The 22,035-nt window shown below is 39.2% G+C and overlaps 1 protein-coding gene across 1 annotated transcript in view; it reads left to right on the forward strand.

The window, feature by feature from the left end:
- LOC126161676 (glutamate--cysteine ligase catalytic subunit) overlaps nucleotides 1-22,035 on the forward strand; it is a 109,081-nt gene that overhangs the window by 78,897 nt on the left and 8,149 nt on the right. The window contains exons 10-11 of the mRNA XM_049917682.1: nucleotides 6,662-6,843; nucleotides 14,871-15,028. Coding sequence (XP_049773639.1) covers nucleotides 6,662-6,843; nucleotides 14,871-15,028 — 340 coding nt within the window. The remainder of the gene's footprint in view (nucleotides 1-6,661; nucleotides 6,844-14,870; nucleotides 15,029-22,035) is intronic.

A 22,035-nucleotide genomic window follows, 5' to 3' on the forward strand; every position in this document is an offset into this window, starting at 1 on the left:
TAGTTGCTCAGTTTTCTGGATATCTATAATAAACAAGAAATGGGCGAATGGTGGCCTGTGCCTTGTTCCTATGAAACCCCTGGACCTCATGCTGCAGGACAAATGCACAGTTTTCAGCAAAGTCACATATTTCAATGTATTCATTGTCACCAAGTGTTGTAGAAATTGAGACCATTGGCTGACTGTGAAGGAGTGCAACAGGAGATTTTTAATTTGTCTGCATAGTTTTCCAAGAAGTCATAACAGATGCTACACATGTCTGGAGAGTTGTCCTATCAGTACATTTTCACAGGTTATATGTTACTTCATCAATTCCATTTTCATCAAACAAGTTTTGCTGGTGTGTCATGATAGAATGTGTACCTCAGAATTTTTGACATGTGGGCATCTAGCATTTTGGCTGTGCAGGATAACAAGTGACCCAAGCTAGACAGTGTTTGTAGGTGCTAAGTTAACATCACATGTCAACTCCTTCAATCTGGAACCTTCCAACATGAGCTTCATATTTTAGTGAATACTGCAAACTCACTCTCTCTGGTACCACATGCACCAGCCAAAACACAATTCTTGGTTCACAAATGGCAGAATTTTGATAGTCCTATTTTCAGTCCTGGATGTTCATCTTGATACACTTAACACAGGTTTCCTGGCACTACTCATATTTGTTTATGAATCCTAGAAACATATTCTGTGACAGAAACAAAATCCTTCTTCCCAGTTCAACATTGGCTTATATTGTCTCTCTTTGTAGAATTCTATGACACCATTAGCTGTTTGTTCAATTGAGACACATTTAGGTCGTGGATTGGGAGTTGCTAAGATACCACATTGTTTGACTAATTTTTTTGCTTTTCTCATTAAATAGTTGGAGGCTCCAAGTTCATTTTCAGTCCTTCAAATGCTTAAACTTTTCAGAAATTTCAGAATTTCAATCTTTCACTGCTTATGGTGCAGGTACTGAATTTCACTTCCAATTGCATTATCATTTTAGATACAACATGTGTTTCTTAATCTGCATACTCTTCCACACTAGGTACTTATTTACTTCTGAATACCTCATATGCTTGCTTGAATTTTTTCTGTGCATTTTCTTTCTCTCCCACCTACTTCTTTTGCACTGGGGACTCGCTAAGAGATACCGAACTGTCATTTAATGCATCTAAAACAATTTTTGGGGCTACAAGTGTATCTGACTCACCTGAGAAGCTATGCAGGTTTGTGGTTTCCTCTTGTTTCCATGTAGTTGGGCCAGCCGCAGGCCCTTGTCCTTGAGTTAATATTTTTCTATATTTATCACATATTTTGTAGTTTGTTGCTAAGCCACTGACCATACCAGCCATCCATATGTGCACTTTACGGAGATTTCTTCCCTGAATGGATTCCAGCAATGCATGATGATCTCAAATTCAGTCTTGAAGGTAGATTTGTATATAATTACAATGCACATCATCTTTTGCAGCAACTGTCTGTGTACATGTAGCACCCATGCTGCCATCCAATATTTGATAGCCTGATATTGGCCTGCCTACATTGTTACCTTACAGTGTATTCTTATATCACCACCTTTTTTTAACAATAAACATGTTTTTCAGTGCTTTGTGTCATATTGTTGGAGTCTGAATACAATTTATTTTGCATTAATACAACACAGTGCTGTATGTATAAATTAATATCTCTGAAAACAATTCTCATCCCAACTTGATTTTTTACTACACTGTATAGTGTAACAAGGTCAAGGTTAAGGTCACTGACTTTCATTCTCTTGTCATGTGCAATGAGCACACCAAATTTTATGAAAATTGAAGAGGGCCAGGTTGATAACTGTACTTTTCTGTATTGATTTGTCATGGAATTAGTTGCAACTCTTCACTGCGGAAAAAGTGTTTATTGTGCAGGAGTGCGTAATATTGACTGTATGTTGCATCTAGTTTAGAAACTTTGTAGACACCTCTTCAAACAGTTAAGGATACCAACATCATCACCACACATTACATTATTTTACTCCCTGTATTGTAATGCTTTGAAAAGTTTCATCAAAATTGGTAAATTTGATTAATTAATTTCTTCCACTGTTCAAAATTTATCTGCATGTTTTCTGTTAGGTTGAGGTTGTGCAGTGACTCTGCCATGTTTGTCTTCGAGCAGTCTGCAAGAACACATCGTTAGTAACCTGTTTTCCCAGTGCCACTGACTTGATAGATTTTGTTAAACTTGTCTCGGTGTTAAGACTGTTCAGGATTGAAAAGCAATTTGTGCACTGGTACACCATAGTAATGCAAGATGTCTCATTTCTATTCTGTTAATATATGCATGATGTTATAGCATTTGAAAATGTAAACTGTATAGTATGGAGGAATACCTTGTAAGATTACATACAGAATATTTGTATTTCGATTATATTAGATATACTTTCTGTTCCATGGATTCTTAATGAGGTGGTCCTCAAGGAAGTAGATTAAATGACATGTATTTTGATAATGATATTTTCTACAGAACCATCGTAGGTTTTCAAAAAGAGATGATAAAGCAAGAATCCAGGTAGTTTTATTTGTTGGAGATTGCTTGTACAGACGAATGTGTTAATAGAGTACATAAGATGACCAATGAGCAAAATTTCTTTCTTTTGGCCTTCAGTGTCAGGTGTGATTGATGGAGTGGAGTGTTGTGAATTTTAATTTTCAGTTACATCTGGGACAGCACCATCCAGTGGCATCACAGGTATAATGCAGGATATTTTATAATATTACTTAATAACTGTCAGTTCTTCTCATTTGTAATGTGAATATACAGCACAACACTTATCAAAAAGAAAACCTACATGATATTATAGTTTTGAATCTCTCATCCCCACTTCCACCCCACCAGAGTAATTCGTTTCTCATCATTTTCCATTCATGGATGTTGGTAGAAAAATGAAACAAATGTAAATGTTTTTTTTATAATTATAATCATTGGGCAGCATGTACACAGAGAAGGCCAGTAGATTGTAATAGTTGTCAGTAAAGACAGGTTTGTGGAACCTTTCAAGCAGCTCCTCCCCTTGATGGACACCACTACATTCAAAGAGTTTTTATCATTCTAACTAAATTTCTTTGGTGCTTACAATTTGGTACTAATCCCAAATTACAACAGTACTGAGGATGATCTACACAAGCGTTTTGTAATTAGCTTCCCTCATAGAAGTCGTGGAATTCTTTCAATGAATAATACTGCATTGTTTTATCACACATTTTGTGAAGATCTATCTCCAGTTTACTACTGACTGTAACAATTACGTGCTTGTGATCTAAGCAGTTGATATTGATACCTTTTATTCACTTTTAAACTATGCATTATATTTGTTTATACTTTGTCAACTGCTGGTTATTATATTGAACTCGACATTTCCCATTTCACAAAAATTGTCAATAAATTCTGAATGGTACTTTGAATGGTCTTGGAGACCTTTCTGCACTGTTTACTTATTTATAAGTACTATTAACAGCACAAGTCTTCACAAAATTGAGGAAGCCATAGTTTACTTGGTGTTTGTTTCTGGTGAAAGCCCTTGTTTTCTAAATGATGTTAAAGAGTTCTGTCTCTCAATAAATTCTTAGCCCAGTGCTGTTGGTCAGAATTATTGTAAGATCTTTTGTGTATCAGTGAAAGAATGAATAGCTGGATATACAAACAAGCTACACCAGGTGAAGCCTACAATGAGGCCAAGGCAGACATAATTACAGTTACTCAGCTGGAAAGAAGTGACCCTAACAAGACGAAAGAGTATGGCCCTCCCTTATGACATGAAAAAAATCGAACAATGGAAAATCCAGGATGGAATGTAACATCCCATCTCCTACATGAAGAAGAAACTCCAGCTTGTGATGCTTCTGACATGTTGGGTATTTTGCACAACGTCTTGTCTGATTTTGTGGTCTCTTCAGGGGGTGGGGTTGAAACAGCAGAAATTTGCCAGCTTAGCGACTTCAACTTTGAATTGAATGTGCAAATAGTTTTTTAAAGTTTTCCATGTTACCTTGTATGTTACCTTGTATTTTACCCAAATTATTAGGTACAACTAGAATATTAGTTTCAGAGTGGCTGGTTGAATAGGAGTTGCTTCATTTTCAACTTTTTAATGTACTAACCTATATCCAATTTATGTTTTCGGTGCTTCATCTGATCATTGTAGACTTCGCATGGAAGACAAAAAAAAATTGTGCCTTTCCACACTGCAGTTTGTAAGATTTAGAACAGTGGTTCTGAACCTGGTCTATACCACCCACTAATTATTATTATTATTATTATTATTATTATTATTATTATTATTATGTGCTTTAATTAAGTTACTTCCTACTTTATAGGTCACAACTACTGTGGAACTGGTGGGCAGTTAGAAAATTTTATTACTAACAGAGGTACTAAAGTGGGTGGTACATGAAAATGGTTGACTATGCCTGACTGACATGGTTAAAATAATTTTGTGTTTTGTTTGAAGCTATTTATATAAGTTAAAAGCACAACATGATGGAGGAGGGTGATAATGATATTTATGTTCAAAAAATACAATTTAATTTGTTGCATATGAGTTTCAGTGAATATTCCTTCTAAAATTCCATTTGAGTTGATGGTTTGGACAGTTCTGCAATACTTGCACAAGATTTGTCATGTTTCCATTAACACTATCTCCTATATTTCTGTTCTCACTGCATCCTGGAATTTTAAATGGAGCTCTCATTAGGTTAGACAGTGTTGATCTCAGGGCATCACTTATGGCAGGCACTATCTTTGTTGCCACCTGCCACATATGACTGTGGTCAGTCATAAAGTGTAGTACCACAGTGGTTAGCACTGTGGGCTCACATTCAGGAGGATGGCTATTTAGTTCTCTCTATAGCTATCCAGATACAGGTTTTCCATAGTTTACCGTGCATCACATAAAGCAAATGCTGTGATGATTCCTTTGAAAAGTACATAACCAATTTCCTTCCAGATCTTTTCCCCAACCCGAACTTGTGCTCTGTTGCTGATGACCAACTTATCAATAGGACACTAACATCTTCATTTTCTTTGCTTAGATTCTCTTGCGAACTATTTTGTCATTGATATTTCATAGCCTGGGACTGACACACAGATTTCTGCTTGCCATTAACATTGTCAGCATTGTTTGCTGCAACGATATGATTAGCTGCTGTAAGAGTGTGTTAATACTGTTTGCCGAAGACATCCAAAGTGAAGTGAATATTCACCATTGAAGATTTGAACATACTTAGTTGTCCTCCTTCAGACATCCATTCATTACTGAAAATGCTAAAAGTTGTGTGAGTTTAACTAGCAAAATCCTCAGAATTTTATATAAAATATTGAATTTCAGTTTGAAATAATGGAGTTCAGTTTAGTTACATATATCTTTTAAATAGCTCCATATGTGTAATGGAATTTATATTAGGTTTATTTGTTAATGATGCAACCACTCATTGCTTAAGCGAAGAGTAAATGTATTTCTGGATGTTACAAAGCAGTTTTGATTGTTCTGTAATTGGGAAGGATTAGCCACCATTTTCTTCTTTTTTTTTTAATTAGCTGCATACTGCAAGATCCATTGTAGCTGAAAATCTACTATATTATATTCCTGTACATTATTTTGTACAGAAAAAATGTTTCCTTTTTTAAATTGTTTCTCATCAAAAATATATCGGTACACTGGCTTATCTTTGGCACTAGAAAGAAAAAAAATTCCATATTCTATGAGATACGCACCCAGTTACTTCATAGCAAATGAAGTGGTTGTGCTAATGGGAACATGTGCGTCTCAGTGGTTTCTTGAGTAAGTGCCAGACTACAAATACAAAGATTCTGTGATTTGTCCCTAGTTGATCTTATGGCCATTTTTTCTGTCACTTCTTCTTTCATCTCTGGCAGTGATTTGCCAGTGTGAAAAATACCCAGATGCACCATTATTCAGATTACATGTTTAACTGCAGTTCCTCATATTATTGATTGGGAAAGTCATTTCATAGGCTAGAGGAAGGCAAGCAAACTACCTCCTTTTAGGACCATGCGTAGTAAAGTGCTGTGGTGTTCAAACCTTTTAATTGAGGAAACCTTTATGTAAGTGGGCATAGCTCAATAGATATTACCTCGAATTTTAGTACTGCTGTTGGCTGTGGTAGAGTTGCTGTTTCTAGTGTTCATTACTCATAGCTGAGATGACTCACTTTGCATTTGAATAGTTTTGGCTTCACTTTTAGGTTGTGAATGACTGAACTTTCTCTCAAAGGGTCTGACAAATTTTGATTTCTATCTCCTACAATACAGGGAACCTGCTTATCTTTTAATGGCAGAAAACCCTTTATGCTATAATGGGCAGTCTCTTATTGTAGTTGCTGTTGTTGTAAAGTGTATGGCATTTATTTATCTCAGTGCCAGCCATATTACTATTATAAATACCTACCTCTGGAAGTTATATATTCTGACTTGTATAATGAATTCTTGTTGAGGGCAAGAACAACGTGAAATGAACATTCTCTTATATTCCAACTATAATTAACTTTCATAATAATGGGAAACAAAGATGTGTCCATACAATTAGTGATACTGATGTAAATGATGTTTAATTTTGAGCGGTAAATTGAGCCTCAGATTACTTTCAATCTGTAAAAAATGTTCTCTTATTTCATAGGATGGTGAATTTCCTGGCTTGATTCCACTGATTAACAGTTACTTAAGTGGTATGGATGTTGATGCAGATACACATTGTACAATCCAGCAGTATTTGAAGTTAATACAGCGGAGAGCCTCAGGTGAATTGCTCACTACTGCAGCATGGATGAGGAAGTTTGTACGCACACATCCTGATTATAAGTAAGTCCACATAGAAAGAAAAATGACAAAAAAATGGTTCAAATGGCTCTGAGCACTATAGGACTTAACATCTATGGTCATCAGTCCCATAGAACTTAGAATTACTTAAACCTAACTAACCTAAGGACATCACACAACACCCAGTAGAAAAATGTTACATTTTCTACTTGGAGAAAGACATATAGTGAAGCTGTACTTAGTATTCAATGAAAATTTCAAGTAGTACAAGAAGTCACAGTGGAATTCTGTAAGACAATATATTTTGAAATGCAAAATTTATTGAAACTTCCTGGCAGATTAAAACTGTGTGTCCGACCGAGACTCGAACTCGGGCACTTGCCTGCGAAAGGCAAAGGTCCCGAGTTCGAGTCTCGGTCGGGCACACAGTTTTAATCTGCCAGGAAGTTTCATATCAGCGCACACTCTGCTGCAGAGTGAAAGTCTCATTCAGCAAAATTTATTCTTTGTACCAAAAGTTATTTTGCAGGTTGCAATGTCCAATTATGAAAAAGAGGTGTGTACTGGAAGTAGTAGTTTAGTGGTCACTGCATATAGGTTCTGAAATTAATACAAATAAGGAGGTGAAAATGAACACAATAAATAACTTCATGTGGAGAAAAAATGCTCAGACTGATGGGATGCTCTGAGACCATAGGGAGAGTCTCCAGAAGATGTACGAGTAGGGACAAAAAAAGTTGAAGCAGAAATTTTGTGCTTTTATGCCAAGTGCCGAGCCCTTTCTTTTCCATTGTAGTCTTTCTGGAAAATGTGACTGTAGATTTGTAAGGTTGGCAGTGTTACATACCAGGTGTAGATGTATGAAACTGGAATTTGGTTGCAATAATTACTTGTCTGTGTTTGAAACTGATAACAACAACATTTTATTCAAAATAATCTCCATTGTTATTGTACATTTCTCCCACATCTCTGGCAGGCTATGAATGCCATGGTAAAAAAAAGTTCTTCTTTTGAAGCTAACCAATCAGTGAGCGATTTTCGTACATTTTAATACGAATTTAAGTGTTGTTCAGTGAGGGCATGTCCCAGTGATGCAAATAGATGATAATTGGACAGAGCCAAGTCTGGAGAATAAACTGCATGCCCTAGTATTTCCCAATTGAATGCCTCGATTGTTTCCCTGACCCGTTTTGCTGTGTGTGATGGGGCATTATCATGAAGCAATATGACCTCATGTTGCCTTTTTCCACATTCCGGTCGTTTTTCATGTACTGCTCAATTTAAATCGATCATTTGCTGTTGGTAGTAATCAGAAAATGGTTTCAACAGGTTTTAGCAACTCATAATAGATGACACCCTTCTGACTGCACCAAATAGAGAGCACTGGGTGCACCCGACTGCAAATTGTTGCTCATGTCGGCACCAATGACTCCTGCCGTCTGGGTTCAGAGGTCATCCTCAGTTCGTACAGGCGGTTGGCGGAATTGGTGAAGGCGGAAAGCCTCACTCGCGGGGTGGAATCAGAGCTAACTATTTGTAGTATCGTTCCCAGAACCGATCGCGGTCCTCTGGTTTGGAGCCGAGTGGAAGGCTTAAACCAGAGGCTCAGACGATTCTGCGGAGATCTGGGGTGCAAATTTCTCGACCTCCGCTATCGGGTGGAGAAATGTAGGGTCCCCCTGAATAGGTCAGGCGTGCACTACACGCCGGAAGCGGCTACAAGGGTAGCGGAGTACGTGTGGAGTGCACATGGTGGTTTTTTAGGTTAGAGAATCCCCTCCCTAGGCCCGACAAGACGCCTCCTGAGACGCGGCAAGATAGGAGTAGGCAAAATGCAACAGGGAATAACAATATTAATGTGCTAATAGTAAACTGCAGGAGCGTCTATAGAAAGGTCCCAGAACTGCTCTCATTAATAAACGATCACAACGCCCATATAGTACTAGGGACAGAAAGTTGGCTGAAACCAGACGTAAACAGTAACGAAATCCTAAACTCAGATTGGAATGTATACCGCAGAGACAGGCTGAACAGTGAAGGGGGAGGCGTGTTTATAGCGGTAAGAAGTGCAATAGTATCGAAGGAAATTGACGGAGATCCGAAATGTGAAATGATTTGGGTGAAGGTCGCGGTTAAAGCAGGCTCAGACATGGTAATTGGATGTCTCTATAGGCCCCCTGGCTCAGCAGCTGTTGTGGCTGAGCACCTGAAGGATAATTTGGAAAATATTTCGAGTAGATTTCCCCACCATGTTATAGTTCTGGGTGGAGATTTTAATTTGCCGGATATAGACTGGGAGACTCAGACGTTCATAACGGGTGGCAGGGACAAAGAATCCAGTGAAATTTTTTTAAGTGCTTTATCTGAAAACTACCTTGAGCAGTTAAACAGAGAACCGACTCGTGGCGATAACATATTAGACCTTCTGGTGACAAACAGACCCGAACTATTTGAAAAAGTTAACGCAGAACAGGGAATCAGTGATCATAAAGCGGTTACGGCATCGATGATTTCAGCCGTAAATAGGAATATTAAAAAGGGTAGGAAGATTTTTCTGTTTAGAAAAAGTGACAAAAAGCAGATTTCAGAGTACCTGTTGGCTCAACACAAAAGTTTTGTCTCAAGTACTGATAGTGTTGAGGATCAGTGGACAAAGTTCAAAACCATCGTACAATATGCGTTAGATGAGTATGTGCCAAGCAAGATCGTAAGAGATGGAAAAGAGCCACCGTGGTTCAACAACCGAGTTAGAAAACTGCTGCGGAAGCAAAGGGAACTTCACAGCAAACATAAACATAGCCAAAGCCTTGCAGACAAACAAAAATTACGCGAAGCGAAATGTAGTGTGAAGAGAGCTATGCGAGAGGCGTTCAATGAATTCGAAAGTAAAGTTCTATGTACTGACTTGGCAGAAAATCCTAAGAAATTTTGGTCTTATGTCAAAGCGGTAGGTGGATCAAAACAAAATGTCCAGACACTCTGTGACCAAAATGGTACTGAAAAAGAGGATGACAGACTAAAGGCCGAAATACTAAATGTCTTTTTCCAAAGTTGTTTCACAGAGGAAGATTGCACTGTAGTTCCTTCTCTAGATTGTCGCACAGATGACAAAATGGTAGATATCGAAATAGACGACAGAGGGATAGAGAAACAATTAAAATCGCTCAAAAGAGGAAAGGCCTCTGGACCTGATGGGATACCAGTTCAATTTTACACAGAGTACGCGAAGGAACTTGCCCCCCTTCTTGCAGCGGTGTACCGTAGGTCTCTAGAAGAGCGTAGCGTTCCAAAGGATTGGAAAAGGGCACAGGTCATCCCAGTTTTCAAGAAGGGACGTCGAACAGATGTGCAGAACTATAGACCTATATCTCTAACGTCGATCAGTTGTAGAATTTTGGAACACGTATTGTGTTCGAGTATAATGACTTTTCTGGAGACTAGAAATCTACTCTGTAGGAATCAGCATGGGTTTCGAAAAAGACGGTCATGTGATACCCAGCTCGCGCTATTCGTCCACGAGACTCAGAGGGCCATAGACACGGGTTCCCAGGTAGATGCCGTGTTTCTTGACTTCCGCAAGGCATTCGATACAGTTCCCCACAGTCGTTTATTGAACAAAGTAAGAGCATATGGACTATCAGACCAATTGTGTGATTGGATTGAGGAGTTCCTAGATAACAGGACGCAGCATGTTATTCTCGATGGAGAGAAGTCTTCCGAAGTAAGAGTAATTTCGGGCGTGCCGCAGGGGAGTGTCATAGGACCGTTGCTATTCACAATATACATAAATGACCTGGTGGATGACATCGGAAGTTCACTGAGGCTTTTTGCAGATGATGCTGTGGTGTATCGAGAGGTTGTAACAATGGAAAATTGTACTGAAATGCAGGAGGATCTGCAGCGAATTGACGCATGGTGCAGGGAATGGCAACTGAATCTCAATGTAGACAAGTGTAATGTGCTGCGAATACACAGAAAGATAGATCCTTTATCATTTAGCTACAAAATAGCAGGTCAGCAACTGGAAGCAGTTAATACCATAAATTATCTGGGAGTACGCATTAGGAGTGATTTAAAATGGAATGATCATATAATGTTGATCGTCGGTAAAGCAGATGCCAGACTGAGATTCATTGGAAGAATCCTAAGGAAATGCAATCCGAAAACAAAGGAAGTAGGTTACAGTACGCTTGTTCGCCCACTGCTTGAATACTGCTCAGCAGTGTGGGATCCGTACCAGATAGGGTTGATACAAGACATAGAGAAGATCCAACGGAGAGCAGCGCGCTTCGTTACAGGATCATTTAGTAATCGCGAAAGCGTTACGGAGATGATAGATAAACTCCAGTGGAAGACTCTGCAGGAGAGACGCTCAGTAGCTCGGTACGGGCTTTTGTCAAAGTTTCGAGAACATACCTTCGCCGAAGAGTCAAGCAGTATATTGCTCCCTCCTACGTATATCTCGCGAAGAGACCATGAGGATAAAATCAGAGAGATTAGAGCCCACACAGAGGCATACCGACAATCCTTCTTTCCACGAACAATACGAGACTGGAATAGAAGGGAGAACCGATAGAGGTACTGAAGGTACCCTCCGCCACACACCGTCAGGTGGCTTGCGGAGTATGGATGTAGATGTAGATGTAGAACAAAGAGCTTTGTCTTCTTTCTAAAGCAATTTGGTCTTACAGTGGATGTCGATGGTTTGCCTGGATCCACTCATGATTTACGACGCTTAGGGTTCTCAAAATATATCCATTTTTCATCACCCGTCACCATTCGGTGCAGAAACTACTTTCTTTTGTATCTGGCAAGCAGTATTTCACGAGTGGTCTTTCAATTTGCTTGCTGTCTTTCATTCAGTTCATGCATAACCCATTTTCCCACTTTCTGCACCTTTCCCACAGCTTTCAATCAAAGAGAAACGGCTTTCTGCATCACAATCAATTGTTCTGCTAGTTCCTGTTGAGTTTGAGTAACATCTTTATCCAATAAGGCTTGCAATTCGTTGTCTTTGAACTTTATTGATGGTTTCTCACGTAAAAATCACCACTTATGAATTTTTTGAACCACATGAAACACTGTTTTTTTCTCAAGAGTATGTTCACCGAAAGCTTAGACAAGCATTCTATGCAATTCTGCAGCAGCTTTCTTCAAATGACAACAGAAAACCAATGCTGTCCGCAAATCGTAGTTCACAGGTACAAAACTCAACAGGTTTATGGGTCTAAAACAGATACCAATGTATGGAACTTGGGTTACTGTTTGTTGACATTCGTCATCAGCCGTTACAGGAAGTGCACGGCACTGTAGATGCGGTCTCATGGGCCCTACACTGATGAGTAGCGCCATCTATACGGAAATTCCGGTTTTGTACTTCTACACCTGGTATTCAGTGTGAGCTGTACATCACATTGTATTTTTTGGAAAAGTGTGTGTGTGTGTGTGTGTGTGTGTGTGTGTGTGTGTGTGTGTGTGTGTGTGTGTCTTTTGGTTGGTACTGTAACACATAAAGTCCTGATGAACTGTAGTTGCATATTAAGAGTAGTCTTGGTGTAGATTAATTTTGACTGCAGTAATTGTTTATTTCAATTCTAATCCTTCTAATTCAACTCTATTAGACTTGTGCTACTGAACGAGGTGGCAGTGTGATAAAACACTAGATTTGCTTTTATGAGGAGAGTAGTGCAAATCCCTACCTGGACATCAAGGTTTAGGTATTCTATGCTGTCCCAAAAATTCATTAAGGCAAGTGCTGTGGTGATTCCTTTGAAATGGACTTTCATGATTTCCTTCCCTTTCCTTCCCCACTCAAGCTTGTATTCTCATCTCTGATGTCCTTGTTGATGAGCTGTTATACCCTCATCTGATCCTTCCTTCCTTCCACACTTGTGCTATGGCTTTGACAAAATAATTCAACAAACATAATAAGAAAAGGAAGATTAGGGTTTAGCATCCTGTTTGTGGTGACTGTGCATTTTTATTGAGCTCTTTCTCTGTGCACTTTTATTGAGCTCTTTCTTCACATAGTCATCTCAGAAACGACTAATAGACAACCCATTTTCTTTAGGAACAATCAAACATTTTGGTTTTGTACTATCAGGCAATGAGGTGCAATGTATGAGGGCATGCTGAAATGCATCTGAATTTTTTTTAATGTGAAAACTCTTAATGCTTTTAAAATAAATAAAAAATTGTATTTATTTCTCAACTTAGTCACCGTGGTGATGAACACGTTTCTCCCAGTTAGAGACCAGATTGTTGGTACCATCACAGCAAAATGTTTGACTTTGTTGATGGAGACACAACTTCACTTTTGCTTGCACCATTTCATCACTATCAAAGTGAAGTCCTTGAATGTGTTCTCTGTTTTGGAAACAGATGGATATTGGATGGGGCCAAGGTAGGACTGTATGGAGGATGATTGATGACAGCTGTTACATCTGCAACAATCCAACACCTTGAGTTCACTGTCTCAAGTGTGGTCTAGTATTGTGCTGAAGGAGAGGCTGCTCCCTGTATTGACGAGCTCCTCAAATCCAAAACTCAATTACAGCACTCTGTTTCCCACACACCAATATAGTGGCATTACACATCGCCACGTTACATGCTGCAATCTGGAGTTCTGTAGCAGCAGAGGACTGCAGAGTTGTAGACAAGAGTAATAAGAATGTAGAATGTTAATAACTTTGTTTTTCTTAACCAAGTGGGCGCACTGATTTTCATAACACAAGCGGGTGTGTGAAGTACTTATTACACATGTAAAGAATAGTGCTCTTTATATTATTGAGAGGTAAACATGTAAGAGCAAAGTCATTCATTAAACAGTGATAAAATAAACTTGCATAATATGCACTAAAGCTCTGTTCAATTAAACAATAATGAAATAAACTTTAATTATATCACTTTGTTGCCATGGACAGCTGTTACCCCACACTGAAGATCCAGTTGAAGCATAAGATTCCAGCATAAGATCCCAGTCAACTGCTTATTTGCTTCTTCATTATCGTGTAGACAACTGCCTCAATGTGGGACTGTGCTGCTAGCTCATAATGTGGGTCATTTTCTTGCAAGGATTGTCAATTAGTATAATAATAATAATAATAATAATAATTATTATTATTATTATTATTATTATTATTATTATTATTATTTACCTTGCTCACTGTTTATTTTATATTACAGCTGCTCACATGGACATATGACAACACAATTTCTCACTGTGTTAACTGAAGTAATAATGAAGGAATAGGAGTGAGCTTGGCATTGTGAAACAACAATGGAACAGTGCAAAACAAGTTTAATTATGTTCGATGCACTTTATACCTAGGCACACTTGGTCGAGGGTTAAAAAGCTTCAAGTTTTCACAAAAAAATTCTGAAGCATTGCTTTTCAGCATTCCCTAATAAAGATTATTTTGTTGAACAGAAATATTTATGTATAAGGAAGCAGAAGGACGTGTTGCACCATTAAATGAATCTGCAAGGACCAGGAAGCTACTTGTTAATAGTGATTTTCCTTATATGACCTGTTGTATAATAACTGTTTGGAAGCAGTGTGTGATGTGCAAGACCATACTTGTGTACATTTGACATGTGTTTGGAAATAAGTAAAAGTCCCTGCGTAACACGAAACAGATTTCAAATGTGAAACATACCTCAGCAACACTTCACATTTGAAAATGGCTTAAGGCCAAAACTGGCCAGTAATGTGAAATATATACATGGTGCAATTAAGGCAGTTTATGTTACAAAACTGACTGCCTACAGTGGTTTTAAAACAGCTTCATCGTTTAGAAGTTAGTGCTGTGTTATATTTTAGTTTCCAGCACATGATCAGATTGTGACCACTGAGTACTTGCATTGCCTAAAAATATTCTAATTCAGATTTTCGGTCACTCTCACTCTGAGTTAAGCCCCTGTTGGAGAAAAAAATGGTTCTCAGACAATAATTAAAAAAAGATTTGATTGGAAATAAAATAAATTATTAGTGCAATAGTTTATTTGATTACGCAGAAAGCAAGTTTGTTGCAGAAAATAATATTTCAACATTTGATTTTTGTCTCCAGGTTTGATTCTGTTGTGTCAGAGAAGATAAACTATGATCTGCTAAAGACACTTAATGGCATTCAACGAGGAGAAATTTCCTGTCCAGAATTGCTGGGAACAAGCACTCAGTCAAAAACTCAAGACTCAATACCCGTAGTTCTGGAAAGAGCTGAAAATGGTAAGTGTAAGTGGTAAAAATTAACTAAGGAAAACAAATTTTGCTCCGAAACTGATTGCTTCAGTATAGAGTTTATTCACATTCCTTATTGATGTTTGCTGTACTATCACAAAATGACGCATCAGCTTTACAGTGTAATTAACTGGACATTGTATCCTAATCTTCCTCTTTCTTTATTTTCATTTAGTAGTTTCTGAAAATATTGGAGCTTTAGCATTTTTTGTTGGCTTCTTTTTCATTCTTATTATCTCTACTTTGCCATATTTTATTAATTACCATTTTTTTAGAGTTTAGGATCTCTTTCTTATTTGAAGGATATCAGAGTGTCAGAATTGGTATTCTACTTCATTAAATTCCCATCAGATTAAGAATTACTAAAACTGATAAGATCAATGATACTGACTTAATTGCTGCGTAGGTCTAATTTGTGTTCACTGCGGGTAAAATTTTGGAGTGGGGAGGGGGGGGGGGGGGGCAGAGTAGTCATTGTATATCAGTATTGCTGTTTGGGAATGTAATCTTTAATTTGCACTTTCTTGTTTGTGTGTTTAAGAAGGTCCTTGCATTTGAATGACATGAATTGTTGCATATGGATGGCTCACACATCTGTCTTTGAAGGAGAGATGCTCAGACATTTTGAAGCAGATCCAAGTAGAACTACTCACTGTTGTTGTTTTAGTCATCTTGAATCTGAAGACCCATTTGCTGCAGCTTTTCGTGAAAGTCTATGCTGTGACTGTTTCTTTATCTCTGCTTAAATACTGCAACCTACCTCTACTTGCACGTGCTTACTGCAGTCAAGTCCTGTTCTCCCTCTGCAGTTCTGGCTCCCCCCCCCCCCCCCCCCCCCCCCAGTTCCCTCCATTACCACATTAAATATTCCTTGATGCCTCAGCATAGTCCTGCAACCGATTCCTTCTTTTAGTCAAGATATGCTATAAAACTCTTTCTCTCCTCAAATTAATTCAATTCCCCTTCATTGGTAGTTAGATCTACCCATCTAATCTTCAGAATTCTTCTGTAACACCACACTTCAAAAGATTCTGTTTTCTTCATGTCTGTACTATCATCCATGTTTCACTTCCATATACGCTGAAGTGCCAGAGAAACTGGTATAGACATACATATTCAAATACAGAGATATGTGATCATGCAGAATACGGTGCTGCGCTCGGCAACACCTATATAAGTCAACAAGTGTTTGGTGCAATTATTAGATCGGTTACTGCTGCTACAATGGAAAGTTATCAAGATTTAAGCGAGTTTGAACATGGTGTTGCAGTTGGTGCACAAGCGATGGGACACAGCATCTCCGACGCAGCAATGAAATGGGGATTTTCCTGTATGACCACTTAATAATTGTACTGTGAATATCAGGAATCTGGTAAAACATCAAATCTCCATCATTACTGCGGTTGGAAAAAGATCCTGTAAGAACGGGACCAACAGTGACTGAAGAGAATCGTTTAATATAACAGAAGTGGAACCCTTCCGCAAGTTGGTGCAGATTTCAATGCTGGGCCATCAACAAGTGTAGTATGCAGACCATTCATTGAAACATCATCAATATGGGCTTTTGGAGTCAAAGGCCCACTCGTATACCCTTGATGACTGCACAACACAAAGCTTTACATCTCACATGGGCCCGTCAACACTGACATTGGGCTGTTGATGGAAACGTGTTGCCTGGTTGGACGAGTCACGTTTGAAATTCTATCTAGTGGATGGACGTGTATGGGTATGGAGGCAACCTCATGAGTCCATGGACCCTCCGTGTCAACTGGGACTGTTCAAGTTGGTGGAGGCTCTGTGGTGGTGTGGGGCATGTGCAGTTTGAGTGATAGGGGCGTGTAATACGTCTAGATACAACTCTGATGGGTGACACATACGTAAGGATCCTGTCTGATCATCTGCATCCATTCATGTCCATTGTGCATACCAACTGACTTGGGCAATTCCAGCAGGACAATGCGACACCCCACACATCCAGAATTGCTACAGTGTGGCCCCAGGAACACTCTTCTGAGTTTAAACACTTCCTCTGACCACCAAACTCCCCAGGCATGAACAGTATTTAGCATTTCTGGGATGCCTTGCAATGTGCTATGCAGAAGAGATCTCCACCCCCTTGTACTCTTAACGGATTTATGGACAGCCCTGCGGGATTAATGGTGTCAATTCCCCCGAGCAGTACTTCAGACATTAGTCGAGTCCATACCACGTCATGTTGCAGCACTTCTGCTTGCTTGTTGGGTCTCTACAAGATATTAGACAGCTTTACCAGTTTCTTTGACTCTTCAGTGTAGAACTACACTCTGTCATACTTTCAGAAAGGAGTTGCTGAAAGTTGTTTTTAATATTAACGAAGTTCTCATTTTCAGTAACTTCCCATAACCACCTCACTTGGGCCATCAACAGTTATTGTGTTGCCCAAATAGCACAACTCATCTATTACTTTTGTGTATCATTTCCTAATTTTCTAATTTTAATTTCCTTAGCATGGCCTGATCTAATCCGGCTACACTTTGTTATCCTTTTTTTACTTTTGGTTATGTCTCGTTCAAGACACTATCATGTGTAATTGATAAAGTCGATGTCATTGGTAAACAATAAGGTTCTTATTTATTCTCCCTGCAATTTAATCTTTTTTCTAAATTTCGCCTTTGTTTCCTTTACTCTTTGCTTTATGGGTAGATGGAACAACATGGAGCATTTGCTATAACCCTGCCTCCACCCTCATTTTCTGCCACCCTTTCACATGCTTCAACTCTAATTACAGTCGGCTTTCTGCATGAATTGTGAATAGCCTTTCACTCCTTTTATCTCATTCCTACTATCTTTATAATTTTTAGTGTGTTCCAGTCACAATATGCAAAAGCTTTTTATAAATTTATAAATACTGTAAATATGGGTTTGCCTTTCTTCAATCAGTCTGGTAAGATAAGTCCTGGTATCATTATTTATCTGCATGTTTCTACATTTCTATGGAATCCAAACTGATCTTCCCCAGGTCACCGTATACCAGTTTTTCCATCCTTCTCTAGATAATTTGCAGCCATGACTTTTTAAACCTATGGTTTGGTGAATTGAGCACTTTTCATCAGCTGCTTTCTTTGGTTTCTGGGTTATTAATTTCATTTTAAAGTCTGATGATATTTCACCAGTTTTAAATGTTGTCTGTTCTAGGTGCCTTGTTTCAACTTACGTCCTTTGTACGAGCCATGTATATCTTCCTTTGACCTTTTAGCCTTCTCTCCTTTGCATAGTACTGGGTTGCCATGAGAGCTCTTGATCGTTATCCACCTGCCTCTCTTTTCTCCAGACATTTCTTTGATTTTCCTGTCAGTGACATCTGTATTTCCTACGGTTGTGCGAGCTTCTAACGCTTTGCATTTTTTGCTTTAGTCATTCTTGCTTTGTCGCCTTGTATTTTATGTCAGTCTAATTTTTTAGTCATCTGTATTCCATTTTGTGTGCTTCTTTTTACATTTTTGTATTTTCTCCTTCCGTCAGTTATACTTAACATCTTGTGTGTTGTCCAAGGATTCACACTGAGCCTTGTCTTTTTATGTAGCTATTCCTATGCTGCATTCACTATTTCACCTCAGGACTACTCATTCATTTTCTTCTGTATTAGTTTTACTTATTTCTGTCAGTCAGTGTGCATTACTGCCTCTGAATAAAAAGTTCTCGGATTTCGAACCATGTCAAGTGATTAAAATTAGACAAGCTGAGCACTCCAATACTATTGTGAAGTAGTATGACTACCAGTGGGCTGCAGATATGCCCTTTTATACAATAGCTGCCAGTGGCGAAGTCACTGGTGTTCGCAGTATTGCCATTTATGGGCATATGTTGACATGGCTTTCGATGTGCCCACTTCAGTTGCATGATTACTGGATTGCACATTGTGCTGAGCTGCAGACTGCCATCTGTATTTAGGATGTTATCTGTGATTTTTATTTCAATGGCATCTTTAATTCAGTCCCAGAAGCTGTAAGTGAGAACCACAATGGAGGTTTCGTCAAATCTTATCCAGTGATTGTTTTCTAAAGCATGCTTAGCTAAAGCAGATTTCTGGGGATAGCATACTTGATCAAATCTATCGTGCCCCTTCCCACGTGTGCTGATTGTCTGGTAAAATGGCCCACATTTGCAAGATATCTTGTAGGCACCAAGGTGTTCAGAGACATGCTGCATCTTTAACTGGTCTTAGAAATTGACAGGTTTTTGTCAGAGGCCTCTACAATGGGGCAGAAAGGAAAGTTCAGCCGCCTTTCACAACACAACAGTGCGGACTACAGATCTTCAGAGTGAACCCTCCCATCATCTTGAAGGCAAGAGATATTGACATGGGTACAATGTAGACACTTGGGAACAGTTACAGCTGTAGAATTCATTAGCTGATCAGCAACTCCCATCCAGGCAGCAGCAGTTCAGAGTGATATGTTTCATTTGTGAGTTCTGAATTTTAACTACAGTTTATTTTATAGCTTCTCCGACTTTATATGGTATAGGGGCTGTGTTTGCTGTGTTCAGATGTGAGCTGAGTAAGTGACCTCTGCTCGCAGCTCCAGGTGCTGGCTATAATCACACAACTTAAGGATATTGCCAGTGGCCATTGCTGTGGGAGGCTGGATGTATAAATACAAGGTACATCCAGCAAGGTACTCATGTCGCCTGATAGGTACACTACTGTGTTCCCCCTTGCTACTACCCGCATTGAGGATGGCACCTCACCTGTGGTCGAGTTGGAGGGTGTTTCAAGATGTGGCAGGCAGCAAAAGACTTTTTGGGGAGCTGATCAAAGGATCTCCCCATTTCATCTGACGAACAGGTTCTGAACACTGTCAGTGGCTGACAACGGCCCTAGGCCATATGCAGTTGATCACCCTTTTCCAGAGGAAGCCTCTCGAACCGCAGGATCTGGGTATTCACAGAGGGTGGGCTTACAGATGGTTGGGGGCTCCAATATCGGGCATATAATGGAACCCCTTAAAGAAAAGGCTGCCAAGGAGAGGAAGAAATCCAGTGTGCACTCTGTGTAAGTACTGGAAGGAGTCATTCGAGATGTCGAACAAGTGCTTCTGGATGCCACGGAGAGCACAATGTGCAGCCAACTACAGATGGTGACCCATGTCGGTAATAAGGATGTGTGACACTTTGGATCAGAATGGATTCTCTTCGGTTTTGGCAGGCTGGATGAAGTGGTAACGCTTCCAGTCTTGCTTGCAGGATGAAGGCAGAAATCACACTCTGTAGCATCTTTGACAGGGTCAACTGCAGACCGTTGGTACAAGCCAAGTGGAGGGTCTGAATTGGAGGATCAGACGGTTCTGCAAGTGTGTAGGATATATCGATTTGTGCCATAGGGTGCTGGCATTTTAGGTTCCACTTCGTAGGCCAATTGTCAACTGCACACAGGAGGTGGCTACATGGCTAGCAGTGGCTGTGTGTAATGAACTGGGCTGTTTTGTGAGGTTAGAGGGTCTCAGGGGGAAAGTGGAGAAAGGGCTCCAATTTCAAAGGGTGCGAGAAGAGTGTAGGAAGATTGTAGACATAGTAACAATCAGTATTGTAGTTGTACACTGTTGTAGCTGTGTGGGAAAGAAACTAGAGTTCCAAGTGCAAATTGAAAGTACTGCAGCTCAAATCATTATAGGTATCGAAAGGTGTCTAAATCCAGAGACAAGTTGAGCTGAAATTTTAACAAATGACCTAGCAGTGTTTAGAAATGTTAGATAAAATACAGTTTGTGGCAGTGTTTTTGTTGCTGTTAGAATATATTTACCTTGGAGCGAAGTTTGAGTAGATAGTTCCTCTGAGATGGTGTGGATTATACTTGACAACCGTAATAAATTAATAGTGGGTTCCGTTTACCAATCTGCCCCCCTACCGCCAATACGTGATACAGTTGCTTAACAGTTCAAAGAAAACTTGAGTTGCATGACAAATAGACAAATAGATATCCCAAACTCACAATTGTCATTGACGGAGGCTTCATTGTACCCCACGATTTCTTGGTGAACATGTTTTCAAAACTGGTGGCACATATAAAACATCATCAGAAAATGTACTAAATGCTTTCTCTGAAAATTATTTGAGAAATTAGTTCAGGAGCCCGCTCGAAGTGCAAATGGTTGTGAAAACGTACTTAACATCCTAGCAACAAATAATCCTGAGCAAATAGGGAGCATCATGACAGGTGCAGGGATTAGTGACAATAAGATGTTGTAGTGAGACTTACCACTGCAACATCCAAATCCACCAAAAGTAAACGCAAAATATGTCTGTTTAAATAAGCAGATAAATATACACTAGATGACATCCTAAGATAGGGCCTCCACTCCTTTCCAGTTAACTACGCAAGTGAAGACAAGATGTGATTTAAATTTAAAGAAATTGTATCTGAGGTAGTAATTGAGAGATTTGCACCAAATAAATTAACAAAAGATGGTGCTGACCCACTCCGGTACACAAAACAAGTCAGAACACCATTTTAGAAGCAACGAAAAAAAAGCATACCAGAGTTAAAAGGACATTAAATCTCCGAGATTGGTGATGTTTGACTGAAACTCAGAACTTGGTGCATACTTCACTGTGAGATGCTTTTAACAGGTTGCACAACTCTGTCTCAAAATCTGGCAGAAAACCCAAAGAGATTCTGGTCATATGTAAAATACGTGAGCGGCAAGATGCAATCAGTACCTTCACCTGCTCTATAACAGTGGTGATGTTGATGACAGCAACACTACAGCAAAGTTACGAAACACGGTTTTCCAAAATTCCTTCACATGAGTGACAAAGTAAATGCTCCAGAATTCGAATTGGGAAAAACTGCCACACAAATAACATAGAAGTAGATATCCTTGTTGTAGCAAAGCAGCATAAAGCAATCAATAAATACAAATCTTCCAGTCCAGGTAGCATGCCATAAAGGTTCCTTTCAGAGAATGCTGATCCAATAGCTCATATTTAGCAATCATACACAAAACTGCTCACCCACT

This window comes from Schistocerca cancellata, chromosome 2 (genome assembly GCF_023864275.1).
Source record: "Schistocerca cancellata isolate TAMUIC-IGC-003103 chromosome 2, iqSchCanc2.1, whole genome shotgun sequence".
NCBI classification, from domain to species: Eukaryota; Metazoa; Arthropoda; class Insecta; order Orthoptera; family Acrididae; genus Schistocerca; species Schistocerca cancellata.